Source organism: Ornithodoros turicata, unplaced genomic scaffold (assembly GCF_037126465.1).
Source record: "Ornithodoros turicata isolate Travis unplaced genomic scaffold, ASM3712646v1 Chromosome34, whole genome shotgun sequence".
Classification (NCBI taxonomy): domain Eukaryota; kingdom Metazoa; phylum Arthropoda; class Arachnida; order Ixodida; family Argasidae; genus Ornithodoros; species Ornithodoros turicata.
This window is the reverse complement of record NW_026999361.1, coordinates 633822-659593: the sequence shown is the minus strand read 5'-3', so window position 1 is coordinate 659593 and position 25772 is coordinate 633822. Positions and strand designations below refer to the sequence as shown.

At 46.6% G+C, this 25772-nt stretch overlaps 1 protein-coding gene across 2 annotated transcripts in view; it reads right to left on the bottom strand.

Moving 5' to 3' along the window:
- The window catches only part of LOC135373893 (uncharacterized), a 113631-nt gene extending 88545 nt beyond the window's left edge, over nucleotides 1-25086 (bottom strand). For both annotated transcript variants that reach the window (XM_064606932.1, XM_064606933.1), the window contains exon 1: nucleotides 24926-25086. In XM_064606932.1, the coding sequence (XP_064463002.1) occupies nucleotides 24926-24989 (64 nt within the window). In that variant the 5' untranslated portion in view covers nucleotides 24990-25086. The remainder of the gene's footprint in view (nucleotides 1-24925) is intronic.
- Nucleotides 25087-25772: the final 686 nt, after the last annotated feature.

Below are 25772 nucleotides of genomic sequence, written 5' to 3'. Positions count from 1 at the left end.
TGTGGGAAGGAACGGGAGACTTTCAGACATCGCATTTTGGAACCATTGAAGCCCCAAGAGTGCCATCGAAATGAACAAGCTCCACATCCCCTGCGCCAGGGCTCCTCGGGGCAGTGACCAGGTCCTTCCCTACACGATTGTAGCGGATGAAGTTTTCGGCCTTAAGACCTACATGCAGATGCCTTTTTAAGGCCGGGAACTAAACATTGAGAGACGAATCTACAACTGCAGGTTAGAATTACGTGCACGGGCTAATATATACACATATATATATATATATATATATATATATATATATATATATATATATATATATATATATATGTTTGTAAGTCAAACGTCGCCATGCCAGTACTGGACAGCTGTTTCGGCCTTGTTGGGCCATCATCAGCAGTACGCAGGCAGGCAACGTTTGAGCGGATGGCGTCAGAAGGTCACGTGGCACGTGATGCCTCCCGTCAGGGTGTCCTAAGACACCTCTGAAAGCCCAGTGCAAAGCCAGTAAAGTGTATAAGGGAAAAGAAAATTAGCAAGAGCTCTTTGGCTGCACGTGCAGCCAAAGAGCTCTTGCTAATTTTCTTTTCCCTTATACACTTTACTGGCTTTGCACTGGGCTTTCAGAGGTGTCTTAGGACACCCTGACGGGAGGCATCACGTGCCACGTGACCTTCTGACGCCATCCGCTCAAACGGATGCGTATAACGGCGTATAATAATCTGTCTCGCTCTATCCCAGAAGGAACACACCGGATGACGTTTCCCAACAGCTTCAGGAAGTCATCGACTTCATCAGTTTGTGGGCGAGGACGGCTGAGCCTGTCCACTACTGTGTGAAGAAGGGCTGACCGTTGCGCCACAATGCTTGCCTCATCCTCTCCATCAGCCCTTGATCTCACCCGCGCTTGCCCAGCGCTGCTGCTACTTAAATATGAGTTCGTCCGGTTTTCCTGAATAACGGCAGTGTGCGTCTCGTCATCCAGCAGAAGGGGCTCATCTGCATGCTCTTCATCACTTGCGTCCACTGCGCTCTGTGTGGACTCGAGAAGCCCCAAGATTTGTGGAAAATACAGGACTTTGTTTCTGCATGCTTCAAGTACGAGTACATGCATGGCATGACAAAAATGGCTCAGAAAGATCTGGGAACATGCTCACACCGTAACCACGCATACAATAAAGTTTTCTTCTTTTTTTTTTGTATTCAAGTGTATGGTGCATATGTGCGGCTTTGTATGATAATTTCATTATTACCTACTATGAATGTGATAAAGCGTAATAAAAATGGTAGCAGAGGAAGAGCACAGTCTTTGCGAATAACCAAAAAGTTTTGCTATGTGCATTGCTGTGCTATCACAACAAGGCTGATCTACGCATGTAGTGCGATAGAATGTACTTAACCTCGTGCCAGTGGTAGCTGACATTTATGTCGACCTGCATTTATGGAGAGAAATGTCACGCATGTTAAGCTCATTAATATAAATTGGTATTTAAGGTAAGATGATCGGATGTTACCCCAGTACCTGGACAGCTGGAGACGAAGACGGAACCGGCGGAAACCCCTGCGGGAAGTTTGGGTCAAGGCTTGACTCGCTTGCGGACCTAGGGTTTCCGCCAACCTCGGGTTTCCAGGTTGATACGCACACCCGGTCGGGGCCGTCGCCAGACCTCTTTCGGTCGACTTTACGTTGTTCACGTGCAAAGGCTGACCGCAAGGAATTCCATTTCGCCTTCGCAGCGGCAACTACAGACAACGAACGACGTCGTAGTGCGGTACAGCTATGTAAACAATCACTTGCCTTCGACGCCGAGCTCAGTTGCGATTTCCGCGAAATTTATTTCGCGAACGTCTTTCTTGTAGTAGTCTTTCTGCCTTATTTGCCACAGGGGCGGCCGGTCCTCCACCAACGAAATGAGGTCAGGTTCCATGTTCGCAGGCAAAGGGCTCGCCATTTTTAACACACGCGCAACAGAATGTCGCTGACACTGAACTCGTGCAAAATAACTCACGTGCATCACAGTGTGGTTGACACTGACTCGTGAGAACGAAAACTGTCGTGGCGAATACGCCCGTTTATCCAACTTGTCCGTCGCCGTTTTTCGGCAGTGCCCAATACATCGTTGTGTGTTCGACAACATGTTGTCCAACATAGTCAGAGCGCTTGCTTGTATGACGGCACGGTCACACTGGTTAGACACACGTGTTTTAAAACATGTTTTGCCGGTGTATAAGTAGTGTGACCAGAACTGTATGATCATACATGTTTAAGCGATGTTTGCTATACATGTTCGTCATACATGCATGACGGGATGTTCGTGTATAATGTATAACCAGTGTGACTCAGGTGCAATGGACACGTCCCCATCCAGTCACCTCCAAAGTCCCACCAGTAGAAGATCTTCAACAGCATGTTCCTAAACACAGACTTGGTCCAGGAACTTTATCGAACATTACCTTCGCAAGTTGAAGAATTCCAACCCATACAAGAGCGGATCTTCTACAATACAACAACATACAAGGATCAAGACACTTCGACAGACATCAAGACTCATGCCGCATTCCTGAATCTTCTTTTGAGTTTGGCAGATACCCCTTTCTCTCGGTCTATCCTGCCTCACAAAGAAAAGTGTGCTGCAGAAAGAAAAGTATGGCATAGAGTTCCACTGCTGTGGATGGGGTTTGATATGAAAGGCGACGTCATTGCACTACGCCTTCAGACGGGATGACTAATGCTGAGGCCGACTTGCCATTTCGAGAGGCGCCATCAGTGCATGCTGCGGCAAAGGTAGAAAACTTCGCGTCTACCAGAGCATAAAAATGGGCCCGAAGGACTTGAGGGGGAACCTGACCTCTGCGCTCCTGGAGGCCAAGAAGACGTAACAAAGGTGGGTGTCACAGGCAGAGGCCAGGGGGCGTCCGGCAGTGTGACGTCCTTAGCTATGAAGCCATTGAGAGCCTGGCGTGTCCTCTGTGCTACGCGATGGAAATCACTTTCAGGACGGTATCGAATTTTCCTGAGGAGTGGTTGACAGGGAATGTGGGCACGCAAACGTAGAAAGTGTCGAACTGTTTCACGCTCACGGAGAACCTCAGACAAGCTATACATGTCGCTGTTGCAGTTAGCCGTTTTCACAGTATTCATGGCGTAACAAGATCCTTGCTACGTTCACCAGAGAGTTGTTTCAGTCGCTTGTACTCCTTCGCGTAATTTTTGGGATCTTCCATTGAGAAAATCCCAATAATAAACTGCTCCATTCAGAATTTCTATTGGTGGACTGTCAGCAGAGTCGGACGAGTCAGCAAGTGGACCGCACTCATGCATGTGGTTATTTATGTGCTGTGGGGGAGCTTCCAGAATTTGGGTACACATTTTCTCCACCACGAGAGCCTGAACGGTTTGGTAGGCGCATGCAGGTTGTGGCCTGGTATGTAGTTCAATAAGATCAAGTACCTGCTCGCGTCGTGGATTGTGTCCGAAAGCTCCAATAGGGACGTCCTCCGTGCGACTGCGTTAGCAACCAGGTGCGCTGACTGCCACCGTCGAAAACGACGCGAGTGTAGCGCTCTGGCCTGTCGCCCCCAGAGCAGCAGTCGCAGTCTGAAGTAGTATGATGCTCGTATGATCTGTGTTGGCTACTGTTGCCTTGAGACTAACTGGACTTGACGTTTCGGATACTTTGCCTTTGATTTGCGGTTTGTATGTGGGATCGCACATACTCGATGCGTGTCAGCCGGAACATGCTGCACCTTAGGTGCCCCCTACATTGTTTTGCCGAGTAATTTTGTTTTGTGCATCGGAAGCACCGGCGCTGAACTGCGAGTAGCTTCTTCTTTTCTTCGAGGGACTTCGAACTGTTACACTCTGAAGTGGCATCTCTTGTATTACTGCAAAATATGCACGTATCTCGTTTCCCCGATTCGGTTGTACCTTGTAGCGTTGTTATTGATTGACCATTGGGTTGTCTCAGTTGTCTCGCGACGTAAAACCCCAATTATATCAACATTAGGTTGTTTTGTGAACGGATGAGACGTTGTTTTTACCTGTTCTTTCGTTGAAGTAGTCTCAAGGAAACGTACATCCATTTATTCCTGATACCTTACTTCGTTACCAATGAACTTTAACAGTAGCTGAAAAGCGTCTTCATGGAAAGATGTTCCGCTTGGCGTCCTTGACTCAGTAGTGGTGATTTGTGACCTTTCTACAGTCGTGCGATTAAACTGCAATGCCATGTCCGGAGGAAGAGCTCGAAGTAAAACGGGATACAACATGGAACAATACGAGATCATTGTGACATGTAAGCACTCTAGTCCTCTGATGTGGGCTTGTACTGAGCCGTATAATTTTCGTACCACATATACACGTCGGCTTGATCGTACGAGTTGTATGTCGGCTAGACTTTTCAGATGTTCTGGAAGGAAAAGATTTTCGTTTCCAAAACGATCACGCAAAATAGCAATTGCGGTGTCATATGTGCCAGAAGTTAACTGAAGACCTCTTAGACCTCTACAGTTTACTGAAGACCTCACGCGCCGCCTCCCCTTGCAGGGCTGCCATGAGATAGGTTGTCGTGTATGGCAGGCTGGAACTGGCTTCAAAACAACTGCCATTGCTGCCTTCTTCCGTCAAATTTCATCGTCTAATTTAGGAAGGCGAACTGCATTGTGCCCTGTTCGCGCTGGGGCCTGTGGCGGAAGCGTGACAGCTTCGTTATCGGTATTCGCGACATGTACATTGTCGTTATTTGTTCTTATGACTGCCGACGAAAAACTTCCCTTTGCCAATAGGAACTCTTTTGCCTTGGATGGTGTAGTACCAATGCGCTTTTGATATTCTAGCTGTCTCGTATATTCATCTTCAAATTCATCTTCAGTAACAAGAGGTTCGATTGGACTGTCAACATCCATAAGTATTGAAGGCTATTGAGACGTTCCATCCGTCCCTTGAGATCAGTCGCATCGCGTTCCTCGATTGTCATGCGCCGCTCGATATCGTTCAGTAAGGTAGTTACCTGTGCACGCAGGACTTTACGTTTCTTCTGAAGTTGTGGCTTCTCCACCTCGATGTAGAGTTACGGTCGTTCGTCGCTCTCTGTACTACAATCTTCCTTTCCAATCCGATCAGTGGACGATCCTGGTCACGGCACCATTTTAGAAGATAGGAGAGGACAAAGAGGAAGGGTACAAATGAGCTCTTTATTCTCCGAACGTTGATCTAAGAATGAACGTGATTCTTCTTCTTCTTCTTCACTAACTGGGCGGGAGTTGGAACTTGGTGGCTGTCCAAAAGTGAACGTGATTCCGTCGCGTGGTAAGCGACCTTGACTTCATCTTCTTCGTTGACATAAAATATTGACGTAAGATTCAACAGCTTGCCACCCGCGAAGAAGCAGAATCGGTTGGCCGTTGTAGCTGTGAGGATTCAATCTGATAGAGACGTTGCACTGGTCTTCCAAGTGCGGTCGGATATGATGTCCTCAACAAACATACTCTGATCTTTCCATCAGGTCTCGGGAAACCTTTTCGACGGCCCCTATTCTGCATTGTAGCCTGGTTCGGTTCGGTTCTTCAATGAGATTATCATCACCGATACACACATCACTCCCGTTTAAGCCTTTTGAGTCATGTGCTGTACGAAGCACGCTAAGATCTTCTTTCTGCCATCTTTCCCATACCAATGCCAGGTGTTGTTGGCGTATCCGCCATGTGCTCCTCAGCAACTCCGTTGATTGCAGAGCATCCTGCAATGCATCTTCGGGAGGGGTCGATGTCGTTCAAGCGTGTGCTATTTGACGTTTCCCAGTTATCATGTCCGCTGGTGTCAGTGGTGTGGACTCTGTGTGTTCATTATAGACGTACGTGATCGGCCTGGAGTTAATTATGGCCTCCACTTCAGTGAGTATTGTTTCCATCTCAGCGAAATCTACAATTGTCTTTGATAGGGTCTTCGAAATGGCGGATTTTACCGAACGTATTAACCGGTCATAGAAGCCACCCCACCACGATCCCGCTCCGCTAAAAAACGCCATTGAATAGCTCTGGAGGCTGTATAATCTTGAATGATGGGATCTCTCATTACACTCCATAGCGTGCCAATTTTTTAGCTGCTCCCTTGAAAGTCTTTGCCTTATAGTTATAAACTGCATGGCAAGTTCCTCTACGAGCTGTGAATCTACGAAAGGTCTGCAGGGACTTGTTCGTGACATGTCCTCACACAGTTCGATATGTACGGCTCTGGTGACGGCACATGTAAGCAGGCAATGTATCCCTTTTGGTACGACTTTGTTTTGCGTTTCAGCCTTAGAGGTGATATCGTCTGTAAATGCCGAAATTTGCACTATCCTGATCCAATATTTTTGTGCCCTCTCGACTTCCGCCGCCGACAGTGGACCAACATGCACATTCGTTCCTCTTGCGTTAGCTGTATCACATTACTCTCGCTTTAACGCTTTTGGGAGTAACTTGGTATCTTACAAATACTTTTCAAACTCAGTATTTAGTAGATTAACTTAAATATATGTGGGAGTAACTCCTACTCATTTCCTATCTTTCATTTGCTACTCTCTTTCATTTTTTTTTTCTTTTTCGGGAGACAGGAAGGTCGAGAAAAAGGTTAACTTCTGTTTTGTTTCGACATAATACAACTTCTATTTCATCGAAGATACTCTCCTGTCATTCTGCGGCTCCCCGTGGTTTAGTGTATACTCGGGACAACGTGTTGGCCTGAAGGGCACGTTGGTGAATGCTCGGGGTTTGTCGAACCATGGAAGAGGAACTCTTTTTCATGGAGTAATAGCGTCTTGCAACGACGACCATAAATGTATTACTTGAAATGAACACTTGATTAAAACCATAGATGTAGGATTGATTACAGGCTTACTCGTGTGCGTTCGTTTTAAGTGGCTCTTTCTCCTTCTCTGAGCACAGCATGGCGTATCCGCGCGAGCTGATACGCCATGCTGTGCGTATCGTATCATGCGATATGTCCGCGGAGGACAGCACAGGTGGGGAAGTTACTTTTATTTTGTAGTGCACTACCGTTACTACAGTAGGTAACGCGTTACTAACGCCGTTACTTCTGATAAGTAATGCCGTTACTTTTGCATTACTTCATGAGGCTTTGCTTATAATATGTACCATTTTTGGTTGAGCCACATAAGTGCATTCCGCAAATTAATACAAGCAATGTTGGGCACAAACAAGGATCGCGCATGAACAGAACTTACATGTACGATTTATTGCAACGCAGAAGTAGTTGATGTTCACAATTTTCATCAGTGAGCTTCGCCCGTTGGGCTGAGAGGACACCGAATGACCAGTGAGTGCTCCTTGTCAAGGTTGATAGAGACGGTGACCTTTTATCTCACACAGTACAAATCCAAATAGTCAATCCCTTGGTACTTTGTTACTTGCTCAGAGGGTAGAGGCTATTTTTCTGCCGCTTTTGCCCCATTCGTTGGAAAAATACCAAATGAAGTGAAAAACAGAGGTGGTAAACAAAGGTGACATCTCAACCAGGGTAGGTCAATAACCCTTCTTTTGCGTTCTTCGTGGTTGTCTATGTGACCTTCTTGTCATTCTTGAAGATGAATAGAACAATCGGAGATTTTCCCGGATTCTGCAGGCACGGTCCTCGCTCAAGCTTTCAAGTTTAGACGATGAAGCAATGTTTCCGAACATGCAGTAACGCATAACGCCGTTACGCGTTAATTATTACAAATGTAATAACGTTATGTTACTCATTACTTTTCTCCCAAATGTAACGCGTCACCGTATTTCACTACTCGAATGTAACGCCTTACCCGTAACGTACTACTTTGTAACTTTGCATATACCAAGAAGATATACTGCGGGAAACAGAATATTCGAAAGACATCCGTTTTAATTAGAGTCATCGCCACGAAAGAAGCGCTGCTTGGTCTGTCTGTAGCCACGGAAGTGGAGAGGCGCTCCGAGAGGAGACGAGGGGAGTAGGTTGGGTAGAGGAGGCGGGCTGCTGAGAGGGAGGGTAGGGACGCGGTTGCTCTAAATATTCCTAATTGGCTGCGTGATGTATGTTTAAATATCTGGATGCTCATTGGTCTCCGAGAACTGACGTCAGTCTTTGTTCGAGCTGATTTGCGAGGGTCAATTGACTGTGGATCGAGGAACCGAACGGTCGGTCGAACGAAGGAGAAAGAGAAACCAGAGAAACGATGGATGAGATGTGTTCTCTCGGACTACCACCTCGCAGATGTTCGCAGGCGCTAGCGGGTAGTTTCGAGGGTTTTGAATGATTCAAATTTAGATCGTGGCGAACAGCTAATCATCCAGCTGATCATCGCAACACTGGAAAGACGAACATGGCAGGGAATCCCTGCACCTCCAAAGGACGCAAATCGTTCGTGAGGAAGTCTGCAGTCCTTCCGATGTCCCGCAGGTGAACCGTAAGATAAGTTTGGTTACTTTTTCTTACCGAAGGAAGTAATGTAGGTTTATCGTGTGAAGTGTATTACGTACAACATTTATAAGTCACTGTGTACATTAGAGGCGTTTCATAGTGCAGTGTGTTACCATAACTTGTGCGTTTCGGATATGCCGCTAATCAAATTATATGGGTGGTTGCCCCTCACTGCACTGTCAAGCGCCACCGCTTTTTGTTTATCTGCTTTGGGAAAACACGTACGTCAATCGCCGAAGAAAAACAGACGAAGCTGGGGCTGGGGGGAGAGGAGACGAGAAGAGACGAAGAACCCGAGGAGAGAAGAGCAAGGAGGTTGGGAAATGAGGTTGGTCTACGTATGCGCACTTGACCCAAGTTTTTTTCTCGCGCAGTTGACCGCTGTGAGTGGCTCATGGAGGTCACGCGGTTTGCGAGCCGCCATTTTCCCTCGACCATTGTGTCTTTGGGTGCTTCCGGTGTCTGGCGCCGCGCCGCGCCTGCAGTGAACACAGGGGTGGCATCCAGTGTATTGCTCCGTAGACGAAAGCGTGCTGGGCTAACGCAATGCATCCTGGACAGGTCCTGGTCGCACGTCACATGAAACGTCGAGGCACACGTGATCTTAAAGATGGCGGTGCCCGTGATCGGCAGCCAAACCGTTCGTAAACAATGCGGTAGCTGTTTCTGCGGAACGTTTGGGATGTCCTTCGACCACGGTAATTATTTTTAATTACGATAATCTCGCAGTTTTGTACGTAAGGCCTCGTACTGTTGACGACTTCCACACATGTGATGACGAACACGCGTTAAGACTCACTGAGCCGATGCGATGTACTGAAACTAAGGAGAAATGGGCTACCATGTTGTGGAAGAAGAACCGTATAGCTTACGTTGGCAAAATGTGTCCGTCTTTTGGCGTTATAACGACGGAAATATGTCGGTAAGAGGAAAAAACGACATCTAAACAAAGTCACATGATCTCGAAATGACGTTCTCTATGACGTGCGACCAGGACAAGATGGCAGTTTTGCCAAAAGCACCCGCTTGAGGGTAGTTACAACATGGCGGGTTTCTGTCACCCCTGTGGCAGTGCAGCTGTGGTAGTCGACAGGTTAAGACGTGTTTGCGTGGGCGTGCCATGGTTTATGAAAGCTGTGCGGATGAGCGGCGGCGAAAGAAGGCATAGGCTGCGTCACGGCACCGCCAAGCTGAATCGGTTGAAGCCCGAAAAGCTCGTTTGGCTGCGGATGGTGTCTTGCGTTACCGTTGTGTAGGCTCGTGTGAAGTGTTGTGCAACGTTGGTGAAGGGTCGTTGGAGGGTCGTGTAGCGTTGTGAAGGGGAGTTCACAAAAGGGTTTTCAAGTTCTAATGCTAATGCATTTCCGTCGGATCCACCAATGAATCGAGCATGACTTTTTTTTGTTCGCTTTGTTTGTATTTGTTTGATAGCGAATTTCACCAATTGTAACTTGATAGTACCTTGAAAGTATAGGTGTTACATTTGTGGACATTTAGTGTTCCACTCGAGTACTTTTCGGGGTTTAGCATTTAGTACTCTACTCAGTTACTTTTTTGCTTAGTACTCAGTACCTTAAAGGGAGGATCCGCAACGGTTGTGCTCAAAATTAAGTGAAGGTTGGTTTCAGCAGAGACCACCCCCCAGATGCTGACAACATCCTCCGTTTCGTATAAACGTGCGCGTATAATTTATAAACAGCGAAAACGATAAAGCGAAACCGAAACTATGAGAGCAGGCGGTGGCATCGGAATCGAGGAGCGACACGCCGTGACGTCAGTCGCGAGATTCGTCTGCCGTGATTCCCATGTGTTGTGTTGCATTGAAGACACAAGGAAGCAAGTTACGCTCAATGTGCAATCATGGAAACCGACACCGCATCAGAATAGAACTCCACGGGACTTCAGCCCGAGTCAGACGTGTATTCTAATGAGGAGAATGACTTGACCGTCACCATAAACCACAACGGCTCGCCGTATTCAACGGACCCTGTACCAGTGCGCGCGTCGCTTGAAACCGAGGCCTCGGACCCATGCACTGAAGACTGTCGAACTCAAAGTAACTAATGATGAGTTTCTAATAGGTTGTCGCACATTCTTATACAGGGTGTCCCAGAAAACGTGTCATTGAATTGTAATAAAAAAACTACACCACCTATAGTCATGCGGTCAATGGCATTTGTTCTTACTGGGTTTTTGCCACCTCCTCATGTGAATGTCGTGTAACGTAAGTTTAATTAGGTAAATTTTTGCGAGCTTAGGTCGGAAATTTGCCTAGCAACTGTCACTTTTTTACCCCACCAACGTGAAGAGCGTGTTCAATTTCGTCAAATTAATGATAATTGACAGGGATATTCAGGAGCTATCCCATCCGAAAAAATAGCCGAACATCATGCTCTACGGAGGTCGCACAGAATAGCGCACGATGAATTTTTCAGCGCAATCTTTGTCAGTCCGACGAAAGGAGGTTGGAAACTCAGCCCTCTCAGACATAGCAGAAAGAGATAAAATCGCTGGGATAATGCTTTCCCTCTCCCAATTTTAGGAACTTACTTTTTCTACTATCACTCTGTGGGCTGGCTTCGGAGCCTCCTTTCGTCGCACTGATAACGATTGCGCTCAAAAAGTCATCGCGCGTTATGGTCCGGTGCCCCGAAAAGCATGATATTCGGATATTTTTTCCTATGGGATAGCTCGTGAATATCACTGTCAATTATCGTGAATTTGAGTGAATTCGGCACGCTCTTTATATTGGTGGGGTAAAAAAGTGACCTTTACTTGGCAAATTTCCGAGTTCAGTTCGCAAAAATTTACATAATTAAACTTGGAGTACATGACATTCACATTAGGAGGTGGCAAAAACCTAATAAGAACAAATGCTATTGACCGCATGATTCTAGGTGGCGTAGTTTTTTTTTTTTTATTATAATTCAATGACACGTTTTCTGGGACACCCTGTATATGTGCCACGGGTGCACGCGTAACATGAAACATGTTGCAGGTGCACGTGCGGTCGGTGCCTCCCGCAGGTGCCCGCAGGTGCCACTCCGAGTTCCCGCATGAGCAGCCTTTTCGTGTCGAACATTCCTGGCTCAAAATGATGGGAACATGTTCTCGAGCTGGTCTTCCTCTACTTGATTTTGCGCAGCGCCATTTCCCACTCCAAACGACGTTGTTTGTCCGTCGGAAACTGGAAATATGCTACGTCTGTTGTTGTATCCGACCTGTTGCCACAACCATACCTCGGCAAAACTCACTCATGAGCATGCTCACTCACGCTCACTCATGTTCATTTTGGCAAATGAGCGGAGCATGAGTGAGCGAACGGACAGCCGGGGACGAGTGAGTGAGCATGAGTGAGCAAACAGAGAACTGAGCAGAGGATGAGTGAGCATGAATGAGCAAACAGAGAATTGAGCAGAGGATGAGTGAGCATGAGTGAGCAAACAAGGAGTTGAGCGGATGATGAGTGAGCATGAGTGAGCAAACAAAGAGTTGAGCGGAAGACGAGTGAGCATGAGTGAGCCAGCGGCGAGTTGAGTGAGTGAGTGAGCAAGTGGCGAGTTGAGTGAGCATGAGTGAGCAAACAGCGAGCTGAGTGAGCATGAGTGAGCAAGATCTTCAGGAATACAACTTGATTTCATCTCAGTTCAGGCAAGCCGGTCCCCTTTGGTCCTCTGATTTCGTTGATTCTTTTTTATGCTAAAGCCACAGCTCTATGATGAACAGTGCCACTGTTCCGAAACTTGAGATCGCAGCAGTTGCCGGGAAAAAAATTGACGAGCGTGCCTGGGTGGCGTCGTGCGCTTCACAGAATCTTCCTCGGGTGGTACTTTGAGGCCGTCTCGTCCGCACCACGAACGCGCTAGAGGAGCGCGAATTTTTTTGCGCGTTCTACGGATGCCGGACTACCACACAATTTTAAAAAAAGAGCATTTCCTCTCACGAACTGTTCTATAAAAAATCGCGAAAACGCTCGTGAGCGCGATTTTGCGCACATTTTAAACTTTTATTACGGAAGAAGTACGCATGGTAGAATTACGACCTCTGCACCACATGAAAGATAATTAATTGCTCTTTCCAACGACGTATTACGCATAAATGTGTGTGTTACTGGAGAATAGGTAGAATGAGACGAACTATGCTCCCTCCGTGAAAATACGCGAAGTTCGTGGGTCAATTCCTCAAAAACCCCACCTTTAATTTTGGCAAAAAAAATTGCATGGAATCCTGATTATATTACCTTTCCAATTGTGGAAAATTTGTGTATTCTAAAAGTTTAGAACCGAAATGCGAGCGCGCATAAGGAGAGCATGTACAACGCGGCCATGCGGTTCCAAGTCCAGCCACCCTCCGGCGTTTGTACTGATCGTCGACGAAGGGAACCTGGCTTTCATCACCTCCTGTGGACATTTCGTGCCATATTGTATTTCGACTAAGGACAGGGTGCAAAGAACAAACGTTGCTATCATGTTACGTGCATGAGGAGAGCAGGTACAACGCGGCCCGACGGTTCCATCTTTCGTTCTAATCTTTTGTTTTCTGTCGACAGGCGCTTGAGATGTGGTCCGTATTTAACTACCTTGAAGCAGGGCAGCTGGCCTAATACATTGATACGCATAGAAGTACAGGAATAATACAACATTGCAAGACGGTAGAGTGGTTTATTTGGTGACTGGCTTTGCTATTGTTCACCTTAAGAGAGAATTTACGAAAGACACTAAAACAAGAGTAAAATATAGTTGCAGTGCATGAAAGAGCCATACATACATTTTAAATACAAAACACAGCTCTGAAAGCGGAATCGGGAACAAATGTCACCTATGTGTGAGCGGCATCACAAACTGATTCTGTTGGAAAACAGATTTGTATGCACATTCTCGAAAACATCACCAGCCAGACATAGTGTGCGGATCGTTCGACGTGCTGAAAATAACGCAGCTATGACCGAGGTTCAAACATGTCCTCGGCGGTTCTTGCTAGCTGAACTCCTGATACTGCATGACTTTCAGATGCTTTGTACCACACATGGCATGAACGGATACCTGTCACTGGCCGAACCAGTTCCCATTCATCCTTTTTCGAATTTCGAAAGGCTGCAACCTGAGCCGACAGAATGTGCAGCAGTTCCGTGGCGTGTTCCTTCTTTTTGAGAGCGTACACAAAATCTTCAGCGGTTTGAATAGCTTCAGCAGGTGGACATCGCAAGTTATACAAGCTTGCGATATGTTTCAAAGAGCCCCCGACCCCATCGCACGCATTTTTTCCATGGCCACTGGCAGAGAAAATCTATCGCAGTAACAAGTTGTTTTTCCCCATTTCATAGAGCTGGTACCTGTTCTTAAAGTGCGCTGCAGCACTGTCGGACACGAATATCACATGGGAAAACGCGGGCAGGATGTCTTGTATAGCCTTGGTTATGTTTTGGAGGGAAGATGGGCATGTGCAGTATCGTGAGATAGGTCGTCACTCACTGTTGCGAAACTTTTTGTCGAAGACATGGTGGTTGCAACACAGGTGAATAAGGATATTTGATCCGCCTTCCAATGGCGCCCTTGGACCTCACTTGAGAAGTTGACTCTCCAGTTTTCTGCAAAATCGAAGTGCATGACGACATGTCTTGGATCCACGAAGGCCTTCTCGTTCCAAATGGCGCTTCTTTGTATGTTATATATATATTCATGCTTTGTGTACAGAGCAGCACATTTCCTGACCGCCTTCGGGAATACCGATGCCTTTAGCGTCTTCCTAATGAGGTCACCAGATTCCCAGAGAGCCATATCAACGTCGTCGGCACGGTCCATCCTTAGCTTCTGTAGGTTGATCCTTTTGGTCCCTTGACAACTGCGACACTCTTGCAAAAAGCATGTCCTTTGTGACTCGGGACATACAGACATCGCATTCAGTTGGTCTCTGCTTAGCTGGATGGATGACGCACCGTTTATGGCCGCGATGATCAAATCAAAGTTTGCGCAGTACAAACACACGCACTGTTCCGGACGTGGGTCTGTGCGAACCCACTTAGGCCGAAGTGTGTACAACTTCGTCAGTCCTATATTGATGTCCGGATGAGCGCTCTTGAGCAGGCTAAACGTTTCCCGTATTGAACGAGTCATAAAGCGCTACAGCGACTCTCTTCCAGTCTCTGGTGACATGAATTACGTCTTTTTTGTTGGGACTTTGGACAGAACAGTCCTTTTCGTCTTCAAGATAGTACCGGAGTGCAACCTGTACGTCGTTCTCGCTGACAGGATGCCCACCATACTTGTCCGGCATCGCCCACACGCCCTGCTTCCCTCTCAGACTTTTTGATTTTTCTATCACATATTTCGTTGCATCCGGGATCAGTCCTACTATTTCTTTTTTCGTCATGTTTTCAGGAAGAAGCGTAAGAATCTGGTACCTTTGTTGATTGGAGGTGCACTTCTGATAAGCGGTCCTGATGTTGCGCAAAAGGCTAGAACATCTCGTGCAGTCTGTTCCGGAGGTGGTCGGTTCGTCTACGTCATATGCATCACGTATTCTGCGGCTTATTGACCTGCCCAATGCGTCGCCAACTTCTCTCCGTTTCCGTGACGCATACGACGGCATTTGTTTCCTTTTGAGAGACGCCGGCTGCCGCAGTGGAGTTACGTCGATATTTGCCGTCGAAATACTCTTATCAATTTCTTCAATAATGTCCTCGCTCTGAACATAGTCTGTGTCAGATAGAGCAACGGGCGAGGACTGCGATAGGTCACTAATTGCTGAACGAAAGTGCGCAGCACAATTCTTACATAGTTGGTCCTCACCGCTGACTTCATCACGTCGCTCAGAGTCGAAAAGCGCCTTCAGCGCGCCGATGTCAAGATTTGACACAGTTGTGAATCCACTCTGGCGAAGGATCCTTTTCCGATGTCGACGTGCATAATAGCACAAAACACACGTTCCTCACTATAAATGTCCCGAGCCATGGAGACGACTTCCAACGCTGACGAACCCAAAGTTATTCAGACACCTCACTCAACCGCTGCATCGTCGACGGCAGGTCCGTGCATTATTGGCCACACACGGCGACCAAAGGAACCTGTCCACACCGCAGCAAGGTCATTTTTGTTAGGAAGTCTGGCGTCTGGTGTCCCCAGTGCGGGTTTGTTTATTACTTATAATCCGTATGTACATCCGGCAAAGGCGATGGGACGCGGGCACAAAGTTTGGGTGAAAGAGAATAGTATAGCCCCCGCGTCACGCAACCTGAACCAAAGTTTCTTCTTTGCAGCCTGTCCGTAGTCGAAATACGATATGGCATGAAATCTCCATCATAGCCACAACAGGTGATGAAATGGAGTGTAGCATAGATACGTGGAAGTCAGGTTCCCTCAGTCGACGATCAGAACAAACGCCGGAGGGTGGCCAGAGTTGGAACCGCATGGTCGCGTTGTACATGCTCTCCTTATGCGCGCTAGCATTTCGGTTCTAAACTTTTAGAATACCCAAATTTTACACCATTGGAAAGGTAATATAATCAGGATTCCATGCAATTTTTTTTTTGCCGAAATTAAAGGTGGGGTTTTTGAGGAATTGACCTACGAACTTCGCATATTTTCACGGAGGGAGCATGGTTCGTCTCATTCTACCTATTCTCTAGTAACACTCACATTTATGCGTAATACGTCGTTGGAAAGAGCAATTAATTATCTTTCATGTGGTGCAGAGGTCGTAATCCTACCATGCGTTATTCATGCGTACTTCTTCCGTAATAGAAGTTTAAAATGTGCGCAAAATCGCGCTCACGAGCGTTTTCGCGATTTTTTATAGAACAGTTCGTGAGAGGAAATGCCCGTTTTTTAAAATTATGTGGTAGTCCGGCATCTGTAGAACGCGCAAAAAAATCGCGCTCCTCTAGCGCGTTCGTGGTGTGGACAAGACGGCCTCAAAGTACTACCCGAGGAAGATTCTGTGAAGCGCACGACGCCACCCAGGCACGCTCGTCAATTTTTTTCTCGGCAACTGCTGTGATCTCAAGTTTCGGACCAGTGGCACTGTTCATCATAGAGGTGTGGCTTTAGCATAAAAAAGAATCAACGAAATCGGATGACCAAAGGGGACCGGCTTGCCTGAACTGAGATGAAAACGCTTCATTCATCTCTTCTATCATTAGTTGCAGGTGTCTCTCGATAATTTTAACAAATGAATAAAAGTACGGGACTTCACTGTTGCATACACCCTTAATTAAATACAATCATGGAAGTCGCTGCAACGCCCTCTCCGTAGGCGATGGTGTCCGAGCACCATTTGACTTCATTTTGACTCTCTTTTTCATAAGAGTGTAGCCCATTACATTTTGGTGATAAGCGTCCTGCACCAAGGGCGTAGCCAGAGAGAGAAAAAAAAAATTCGGTTTATATGGGAGGGGAGGATTTCTCTCTCTCTCTTACCTCTCCGAAATGTACTACCAAAGGTGCGGTTTCGAGAGAAGGCTTCAGCCCCCCCCCCCTTGTTGCTACTCCTCTGTCCTGCATTGCGAACATGGTGTTCGTTGTTCGGGTCACCATCTGTAGAGGAGGTGGTGTTCCTATACATGAGTCCTGAGCGGCGATGATGGAATGTCCCAGCGGGCAGATGGTCGTGGCCTCACGCTAGGACGGTGCCGGTAGAACTGCTGTGCCAGCGCCGTAGCGCGTGGAAGCAGAGGCACGTCGTCATCGTCGTCACCGGGCCGCCACACTCTATAACCTGTATCCCGCAAGATTACCACCGCCCCAACAGGAGCTATATCTCCCGAGTTCCGACCACGGCCCTCGTACGTACGTGTAATACAAGTTTTCCTGTGCAGGTGAGCATGAGTGAGCATCCTGAAGAAGGTGAGCATGAGTGAGCGAGCGATGAACATGTGAGTGTGCATGAGTGAGCGGGCAATGAGCTCAGCTGCCTGTGAATGAGCATGAGTGGGCGAGGGATGAGCTCAGCTGCCGTTGAGTGAGCATGAGTGAGCGAGCGATGAGCTGAGCTACCGTTGAGTGAGCATGAGTGAGCGAGCGATGAGCTGAGCTACCGTTGAGTGAGGATGAGTGAGCGAGCAATGAGCTGAGCTTCCAGTGAGTGAGCATGAGTGATCGGGCGATGAGCTGAGCTGCCGGTGAGTGAGCATGAGTGAGCGGGCGATGAGCTGATCTGCCGGTGAGTGAGCATGAGTGAGCGGGCGATGAGCTGAGCTGCTGGTGAGTGAGTATGAGTGAGCGGGCAGTGAGCTGAGCTGCCGGTGAGTGAGCATGAGTGAGCGGGCAATGAGTCGAGTTGCTGGTGAGTGAGCATGAGTGAGCGGCGGTCCAAAGTGCCGACCTCTGGCCACAACTGATTATACAGCATGTCTTACCGGCCATCCTGGTGGGTGTAAGATCAGTGTGCGACGTAACGAACACAATTGCTATGGAAAATTTCCTTCGTCAAAACTGCCAAAACACACAGCAAAGCAAGGCGGACGGCGCGGGATATCTCGTGACTTACATCACGCTCAGTGTTGCTTGCAGAAAAGCGCTCGTGGCTCGCACTACCCTGTCACCGAGCGCGTCATAGAAGAAAATCATTTTTATCAAGTTTGACTCAGTTTTCGAAGGAGATATTTTACAGACATGGTCGTTGATGGCTAAAGGTGACGAATATTCGAAAATCTCCGAAGGGACCTTATGGGGATTCTCCCTTTAAAGGCGCTCGGAAAGCACTTTAACCACTACCGTTTTTTTGGACCAAGCGGTTCGTAAGCTTATTAAAACGCGCCATGCGAAGTGATTCTATCAACAGGTGCACAAATATCGCTGAATTTGATTTTGAATACCGCGACCGTGCGCAACGGTGGCAATGCCCGGAACGAGCCGTCGAGCCGCTCGCGTCATTTTGACGTCGAAAAAGTCGAGCCGCTGATTAGTTTGGAGCAACGTCGTCTGCTATTTTTCACTGGGAGCCGCGCCGTAACGGTGGAAGAAGTTTTTTTTTTTGCTTTTTCTTTGATTTATCAGATGCAGTACACTGTACCCGAAGACTTGTCTACAGACACTGTTCAAGGTTAGGCCGTGAGATTGTGGAGGCCATCCCCATTGAACTCCCCGAGCAAAGTCAACAAAAAATCGGTCAACCTCTCCCCGCTCGACCTTGTTTTCCCTAAAGCGACCTTCCGGAGTAGGTGGATTGTGAAACTAAACATCAGGTGCCAGTTGAACGCTGTTCTGTTCATGTCTGTGTTTTGTATGCTGTTCGTTATCGTGGTGACTGTTTGTTGTGTTGTTGGCGGCAATAAGTATAAACACAGTGCAGCACTAAGCGCTGCTTCAGTTCACGCCTCAAAATGATCGCTGTATCCCTATGATCACTAATTCAGTTCGCTATGTCACTATATCAATATTCGCTATATCACTAATTCGCTATGATCACTAGTGCCCGTCACTTCGACTAGCAATTTTCCTAGCCATTCAGTTAATTCCTTATTCAGCTGGAGGAGTGTTCTTGCCGATACGTTGTCAGATACAATCCAGTGAAATCTATCGCAATATGCCGTCTACGGCACGTCGTGGCATCAGACGTTGAACATTCATTGCCTGAGTTATACACCAACATAGCCAAACGGAGTCATAAGGCAACCACAATTTATGGTCAAGTTACCAATCATCGAGCTCAACGAGAATTGGTCGATGCAGACTACAAATGTGGACGACGCAAACACGCAAGTCTGAGTTCATCCTCGCTCGGCGCCTTTTGTTTTGTCACCACATAGTGACCGAGAGCACCCGTTAAGTTTGCGTTCACCGACATATCAGCGCGCACTGAAACAACACGTGACTAGCGTAAAATTTAGCTGACTATAAAATGCCCATGTCGCGCGCGGGAAACTGACAACGGCAAACTGACTAACCCGGCCGTAATACTGTAAGCACACATGGCCTCACTACCAAGCCAAATGGCTTCTAAAATGTGTCTTTCGTTCGCTAAGAGGTATCGGACACATATCGAAAACCCCTGAGTTTGAGTGGTTACATAGTGATATTATGTTCTCAATCGCGGCATATCATATTACGAAGCAGCATTTTCCCTGGTGTTCCTGGTTTCCAGAACATGAATTTCGAGAACGGGGGTTTCACGACCAGGAATATCGAGGTCATCCCTTATTCATCGCTTGACAGGGAGAAAGCAGGGGGAAAGAAAATCGAACGAAAGAAAAGAAAACCAGTCAGCACTCACACGGATAGAAGCGCGGTCGCCGCTTTCAACTTTATTACGTCACCAATGACGTAATAAAGTTTTATTCTCCTCCTCGTTTGACCCGGAGGAGCGAGTCGAGTGGGAACGCGCGCGGCGATGTTCAAGTGTCTTTTTTCTACGAAAAATATCGCGTACAGAGAAAACCACAACCCTTCGACAACCCGTTCGGAACGGAAAATTTTTGAGATGGCTTTCAGAGTTCCATTAACTTAAAGGGACAGTCCGAACCTCCGAAGGGTATTCGGATTGTGACTGCATTCGATTGTGCTCCACAGGTATATAGTCGACGCAAAATACAGGGTGTTTCACCAAAAGTGATCAAAAATTATAACGCGACGTACTCGCCGGAGGATTGTGCGACTTTCGGCAATTACCTTCTGGAAACTTTTGCCGCCATGTAGGAAGGCTTTGGACAATTTTTAGTTGAGGGAAATTTATTTTGTTGAATTGAACTTTGGAAATCGCCAAGCGAATATCACTTTTTTAGAGAAGTATGAAGTCCTTCACGGATAACCACACTCCCAACAAAAACTATACACATTATCATAACAGAAATAGTAGAAAAAAATTGTAAAAATTTTACTTTAGCCCCGCCTACTTGATTCTCCCAAAGAAGAGCTCAAGGAAGATGCGGGGATAAAAGGAAGTATTCCCGTCTCTTCTTTTACCTTTCTTTCCCCACTTTGACCGTGATGCTGGTGACAACCGTCTTATCACAAAGAGAACGAAACAACCATCTTATCACAAAGGAGGCAAAACAAACGAAGGCGGGGACACTTTCTCTTCCAGACGCACGTTTCCCGTGCACTTCGTTGCGACAATCAAGCAGGCGGGGCTGAAGCAGAATTTCCACAATTTTTTCGACTATTTCTGTTGCGATACTGTGCATAGTTTTTGTTGGGTCTGCTGCAATCCGTGGATGAATTTATACTTCTGTAGAAAAAAGTGAGGCTCGCTTGGCAATTATCAAAGTTCAATTGAAAAAATAAATTTCCCGCGATTAAAAATCGTCCAAAGCCTTCCTCTATGGCGGCGAAAGATTGCAGAAGGCAATTGCCGAAAGTTCCACAATCCTCAGGCGAGTACATCCCCAGTCGAAATTTTTGTATCACCTTAGGTGAAACACCCTGTATAAATGGTCAAAGCTTGCCCGTTTCAAAGAAAATTAGTTAAACGTACGGGTAACCCATATCCGATTTCGGTTACTCCGTGACGTCACCACTGTTCCCGACGCCACTGTTGATCCCTAGTCCCCATTCAGCAAGACTACACAGCAACAATCAGCGCGTCCAAAGTGAAAGACGATCGCCATGGGCGGTGCGGAGGATGAAATGTTTTCTTCTGACCGTGACGACAGCTTGTATTACACCTGTTTACTTGCAGGACGAATGACCCTTTGTAATCGATCTGTTGCCGGTCGGCACGAACAAGGCATTTCCTGTCGTAGCGGCCGTTTGTTGAGGCGCAAAGTGAGATTTCAGGTGAGACTTGACCCAGCTGGTAGTGGCGATTTGGTTTAATGACTCATGTTATTCCGAGCTTTGTAGCGTGTGACATTTGTTATAGATTACTGGTGCAGGATGAACGAAAAGCTCGACGAACATGTCTGCTTCAAGACATTTCAGCAGCACGGCGTGCAGCATGACTTGTCCAGAAGGAACTGCAGGCAGTGGATAGAGGGCGTTGGTCTCTCGCCTTTTGCTCGTGTCTCCAAGGTTTGACGTGCGGCCCGGAGTCTGAAAGATATTCCTTCACCTAGAAATCCTTTGGGTGCGCTCGCTTTGTCTCTCAAGAAATCTGAGGTTGACGTAGCACACGACTTTGATAAGAGTATCTCTGCAAGGTCGCAGGCTGCACATACTGAAATATTTCATGTCTATACTTCCACAATCCAAGAAGCCATTGCGGGTAGACAGCCAGTGGTCAACGACGTCATGGACATGGATTTTTCAGTTGCCGAATTCTGGGCTGCCGTACGCCTCTCACGTGCCAACTCCTCACCAGGTGCAGACGGCATCACTTATCGGGACATCCGCAATCTTAGTGATGCGGGTGTTTCCTGTCTGCTCCACGTTTACAACATGTCATGGAGAAACGGTGAAGTGCCAGCAAGCTGGAAAGATGCGTTAGTTGTCCCTCTCTTAAAGCCGAACAAGCAACCTTCTGATATCTCCTCCTTTCGTCCTGTCAGCCTGACAAGTTGTCTCGGTAAAGTTATGGAGCAGATGGTACTACATAGGCTAGAATGATGGCTTGAGGGACATGGAGCTTTCCCTGCAGAGATGACAGGTTTTCGTCGCCACTGCAGCGCCATGGATTTGGTCCCCGACCTTGTCACGTACGTCGAACAAGCCAAGAGCCAGAAGAAAATTGTCATGGCGGTTTTCCTGGATGTCAACAGAGCTTATGATGCCGTCAGACAGACACGTGGTAGTCTTCGTGGTAGACATTCTCCACCAAGTTCGGCGTCTACATGATGAAGGTCATCATATATCCCTGCAGTAGATTCCAGGTCACTGCGGTCTAACAGGCAATGAGGAGGCTGTTGTTGTTGCTGTTGACATTTGTTATGGACCTGCTGGTGCAGTAACTACGAGAGGCGCGCCTGACAAATGTTTATGCTGCGTAGGTCAAATCTATGGCGAGGGCGACATCCACACTTAATAACAGTTGCTTTCGCGATTGTTTTCACTGTACCTCTCATAGCTCGGCTTTCTGTAACTAGCCCTGGCTCTCCATGTGGTGTTTTATGACTACTGGTGGTCATTATAATCACTGTTTGAACGACGGGTAGTCACAGAAAGGCGAGCTGCGAGACGTTACGAAAATAGTCATGAATGTCATAATGGCCACTAGTATTCATGAAAAACCGTATGACACTGTTTGAACCAGTGGTAGCCACAGAAACGCGAGTTAAAGACGTATCATAGAAATGGTCATGAAATCATAGTGACAGACAGCAGCCACGAATAACCGTTTTACGTTTAAAGTAGCAATATTAATAAAGACACGAGTAATGAATGATATCCTACACTCTTAAAAATGAACTTCACCGCATAGCATGCTCCTAGCCAACCATAATCTCAAATGATAACGTTATCTGCCCTGATTTGTTGAAAACGAGAAGCGTACGCCTTTTTTGTGATACTTATGCCGTTAATAATTGTCACAAAAAAGGCGTACACCTCCACTTTTTCAACTAATCACGGCAGATAACGATGTCATTCCAGATTATGGTTGGCTAAGAACGTGCTATGCGGTGAAGTTCATTTCTAAGAGTGTAGCATTTGCATCAAGCATTCAGTAATGACAACTCGCATTATGCAACTACGGGCGTTGGATTAAGTTGGTTGAACGATGAATTAAATTGGGTAGCGATAAGATTGCATCCAGTGCCCAGTGAAGTAATATCAGAGACAAAAATTGTAGTAGTTGCATACCCTCTTCAAGAGAATAACCGTCTGGCCGTATAACTCACTTGCAAAAGCAGCATCCATGCTACTCTTACAGATTGTTTAATAAACAATCTATTTAATAAAAACGAGTAGCTTGTGTGTGTCACTGCATATCAACCATATTCTGAACAGAACTTCTTATACTGTGAACATAGCGAACAAAGCTGTAAAGAATGCTCTAAATCAGCTAGCAAGTTTGTCGAGAAGCTGTGCGAGGACAACGCTCGTAATTAAGCGAGTGGATCGCTGCGACCACAGTTTTGAGAAAAGAATTGAGTAACCTGAAAAACAACTGCAGGTCCTTGGACTACAATTACTTCCCACTTTAGTTCACCATTGAAATTTACTCCCCATAACCGCAAACAGTTTTTTAACCTTCCGTGCATTTGTTTCGAAAGGGACCAATGTATGTGGATGACAATTCATCCGATCCTTGAAAATGACTCAAATTACTTTATTTTTTAGAGTGTATCACGACACATCATACACACAACGATACAATACGCTCATCATCATAGAACACAGTATGTTAAATATTTAGAAAACGAAGCACTCATAGCAACTTTGTTTCTCATGCTGTACGAAGACTATACCGCCAGTATGGCGTGTTTCACTTTTCAGGCAAAATAATGCGTGCAGCAAACCACATACATCCCAGGTACATCCTTGCGATATCGTAAATTGGATGTTTGGATATCCATGGGAGATTCACAGAGAGCCCGTTTACGTAGAAAGTACATCCATGCGACTGCCAGATTCCTACTGTTTTCACATCCCAGAACAGTCGCATAGACATCTATTCTGGATATGTGGATGTTCCAGGGATATTTTAAAATTTATGCTATTTTTGTGTTGAATCAATTTGAAATTGTTTGATAGTGATTGATTACTATAGCAACTGAATGCTGCACATACTAATTAAACAAAAAGGCATCTACTTTTGGCAGCACACCCCACCGGGGTGCCCAGCGACCTTTCGGCCATAATGCAATACCAATGCGGACCCCGCGTTATTAAATGTGACTTCCTTGACTTTTCTTTGACCCTTCATCGTATGAGAGGCAGGCCCCCATTTTTGGCCCCTCCATCGCGTACGCGGATTTCAAGAGATACCAGAGCGATCATATACTGTAATACGAATTGTTTGAATACGTCCAGCATGTGTAGCGGCATATCACGGTTGCAACCGTGACAACGTCTTTGCAGCTAACTTGTGAGTGTGCAAACAACGTCAGCGTGTACCTGAAAACGTTCCTGACACCCCATCCTCGCAAATATCGTGTTTTTAACTCAAGCTACCGTCTATAGTGTGATTACTTGATAAATAAAGTAGTGAACCCAAAAATACCGCGCGCTTGCTCCTTTCTTTTTACATCTACGAGATGTCGCAGCGATATAAAAAGTAAGACACTTTTCGAAATCATATCGTGGACGTACAGGTAACGTCGCATAGACGTGGCGGACATATGCGATGTGTGCGACCTTTGTGGGACGTACCTGGGATATTCCTGGTTTACTGGGCGTCTGTTGGTTACTATTTAATACAAGGAGGATATATTATTTAACAGCGACGGCATCTGAGGCAGAAAAACACACATAACACGCGGTATCGTTCTTGTAAGTTTGCAAACGCCACGCAACGGAACGCACAAGCTGTTGTGGTGGATCGCTGTTTCGCGATTGAGGTTTTGCGCGGCACGGCCTGAAGATGTGCCCGCGGATTACTGAGGCCAGCCAGGAAAGTCACAAATATGACAACTATCCCTTTCATTCGTGTGGCAGAGTAGACGTTGCTAAAACCGGTACTCACCAGTGCATGACACCGTGGCTAGTATTGTAAGCGCAAGCACGCAGGCACAGTTATCCAGCAACATAGTTAACGGAGCAAATACAAATAACAATGAACCTTGAGGTTGGCGTCACCTTATACCCGAAGACACTAGCACGAGCACGAATGTAATGATAGTTAGAAACGCACTTATAAAGGAAATAGAAACAGGGACGAGTGAGTAGCCCTGTGTTGTGCGGAAATCAGATTGACGTTTCCTGCATTTCGCTTGGAAAAGGGCATAATGCCGTTCTAAATTGCTCAATTATTTTCAGTAGAGCTCAATCCGTGTTCTCAAGAAGTGTGCAGTTCCTTTCTCGTAACAAACGCGTGACAGGTGTTTTGTTTCCTTGCTTCGGCAAAGTTAATGGTCTGTGATAAGGCGCTTGGTCTCAACGGATATTCAAATGTCCTTCAAGTATATATATTCGTGCATGACCTAACACGGGTGCGTCACCATTCTCTCCCACGGCGATACCCTGGTACAGGAAGGACGCGGACAGTGCATTCATTCACAGGGGTGGAGCACTCAACGCCCTTGTGGGCTCTTATGATGGCTGTAACCCAGCAAACCATCAATATCCCACAGACCTCCCAAATCGGTCTCACATGTCACAGATGTCACGCGTATCCTCACAACGTCCGCTGTATATCCACCATGAGACGTCACAAATATCCCCCAGTGAATATTCTGTGGATATACTACGAATATCACAACAATGACATTTCTTTACCTTACAAGGATTTATTGTGTCGATAACAGCCATTTCCAGCATTCTCAGACGTGGCAATTTCTCACTTTTTCCTCATAATAACAATATTGATTTTA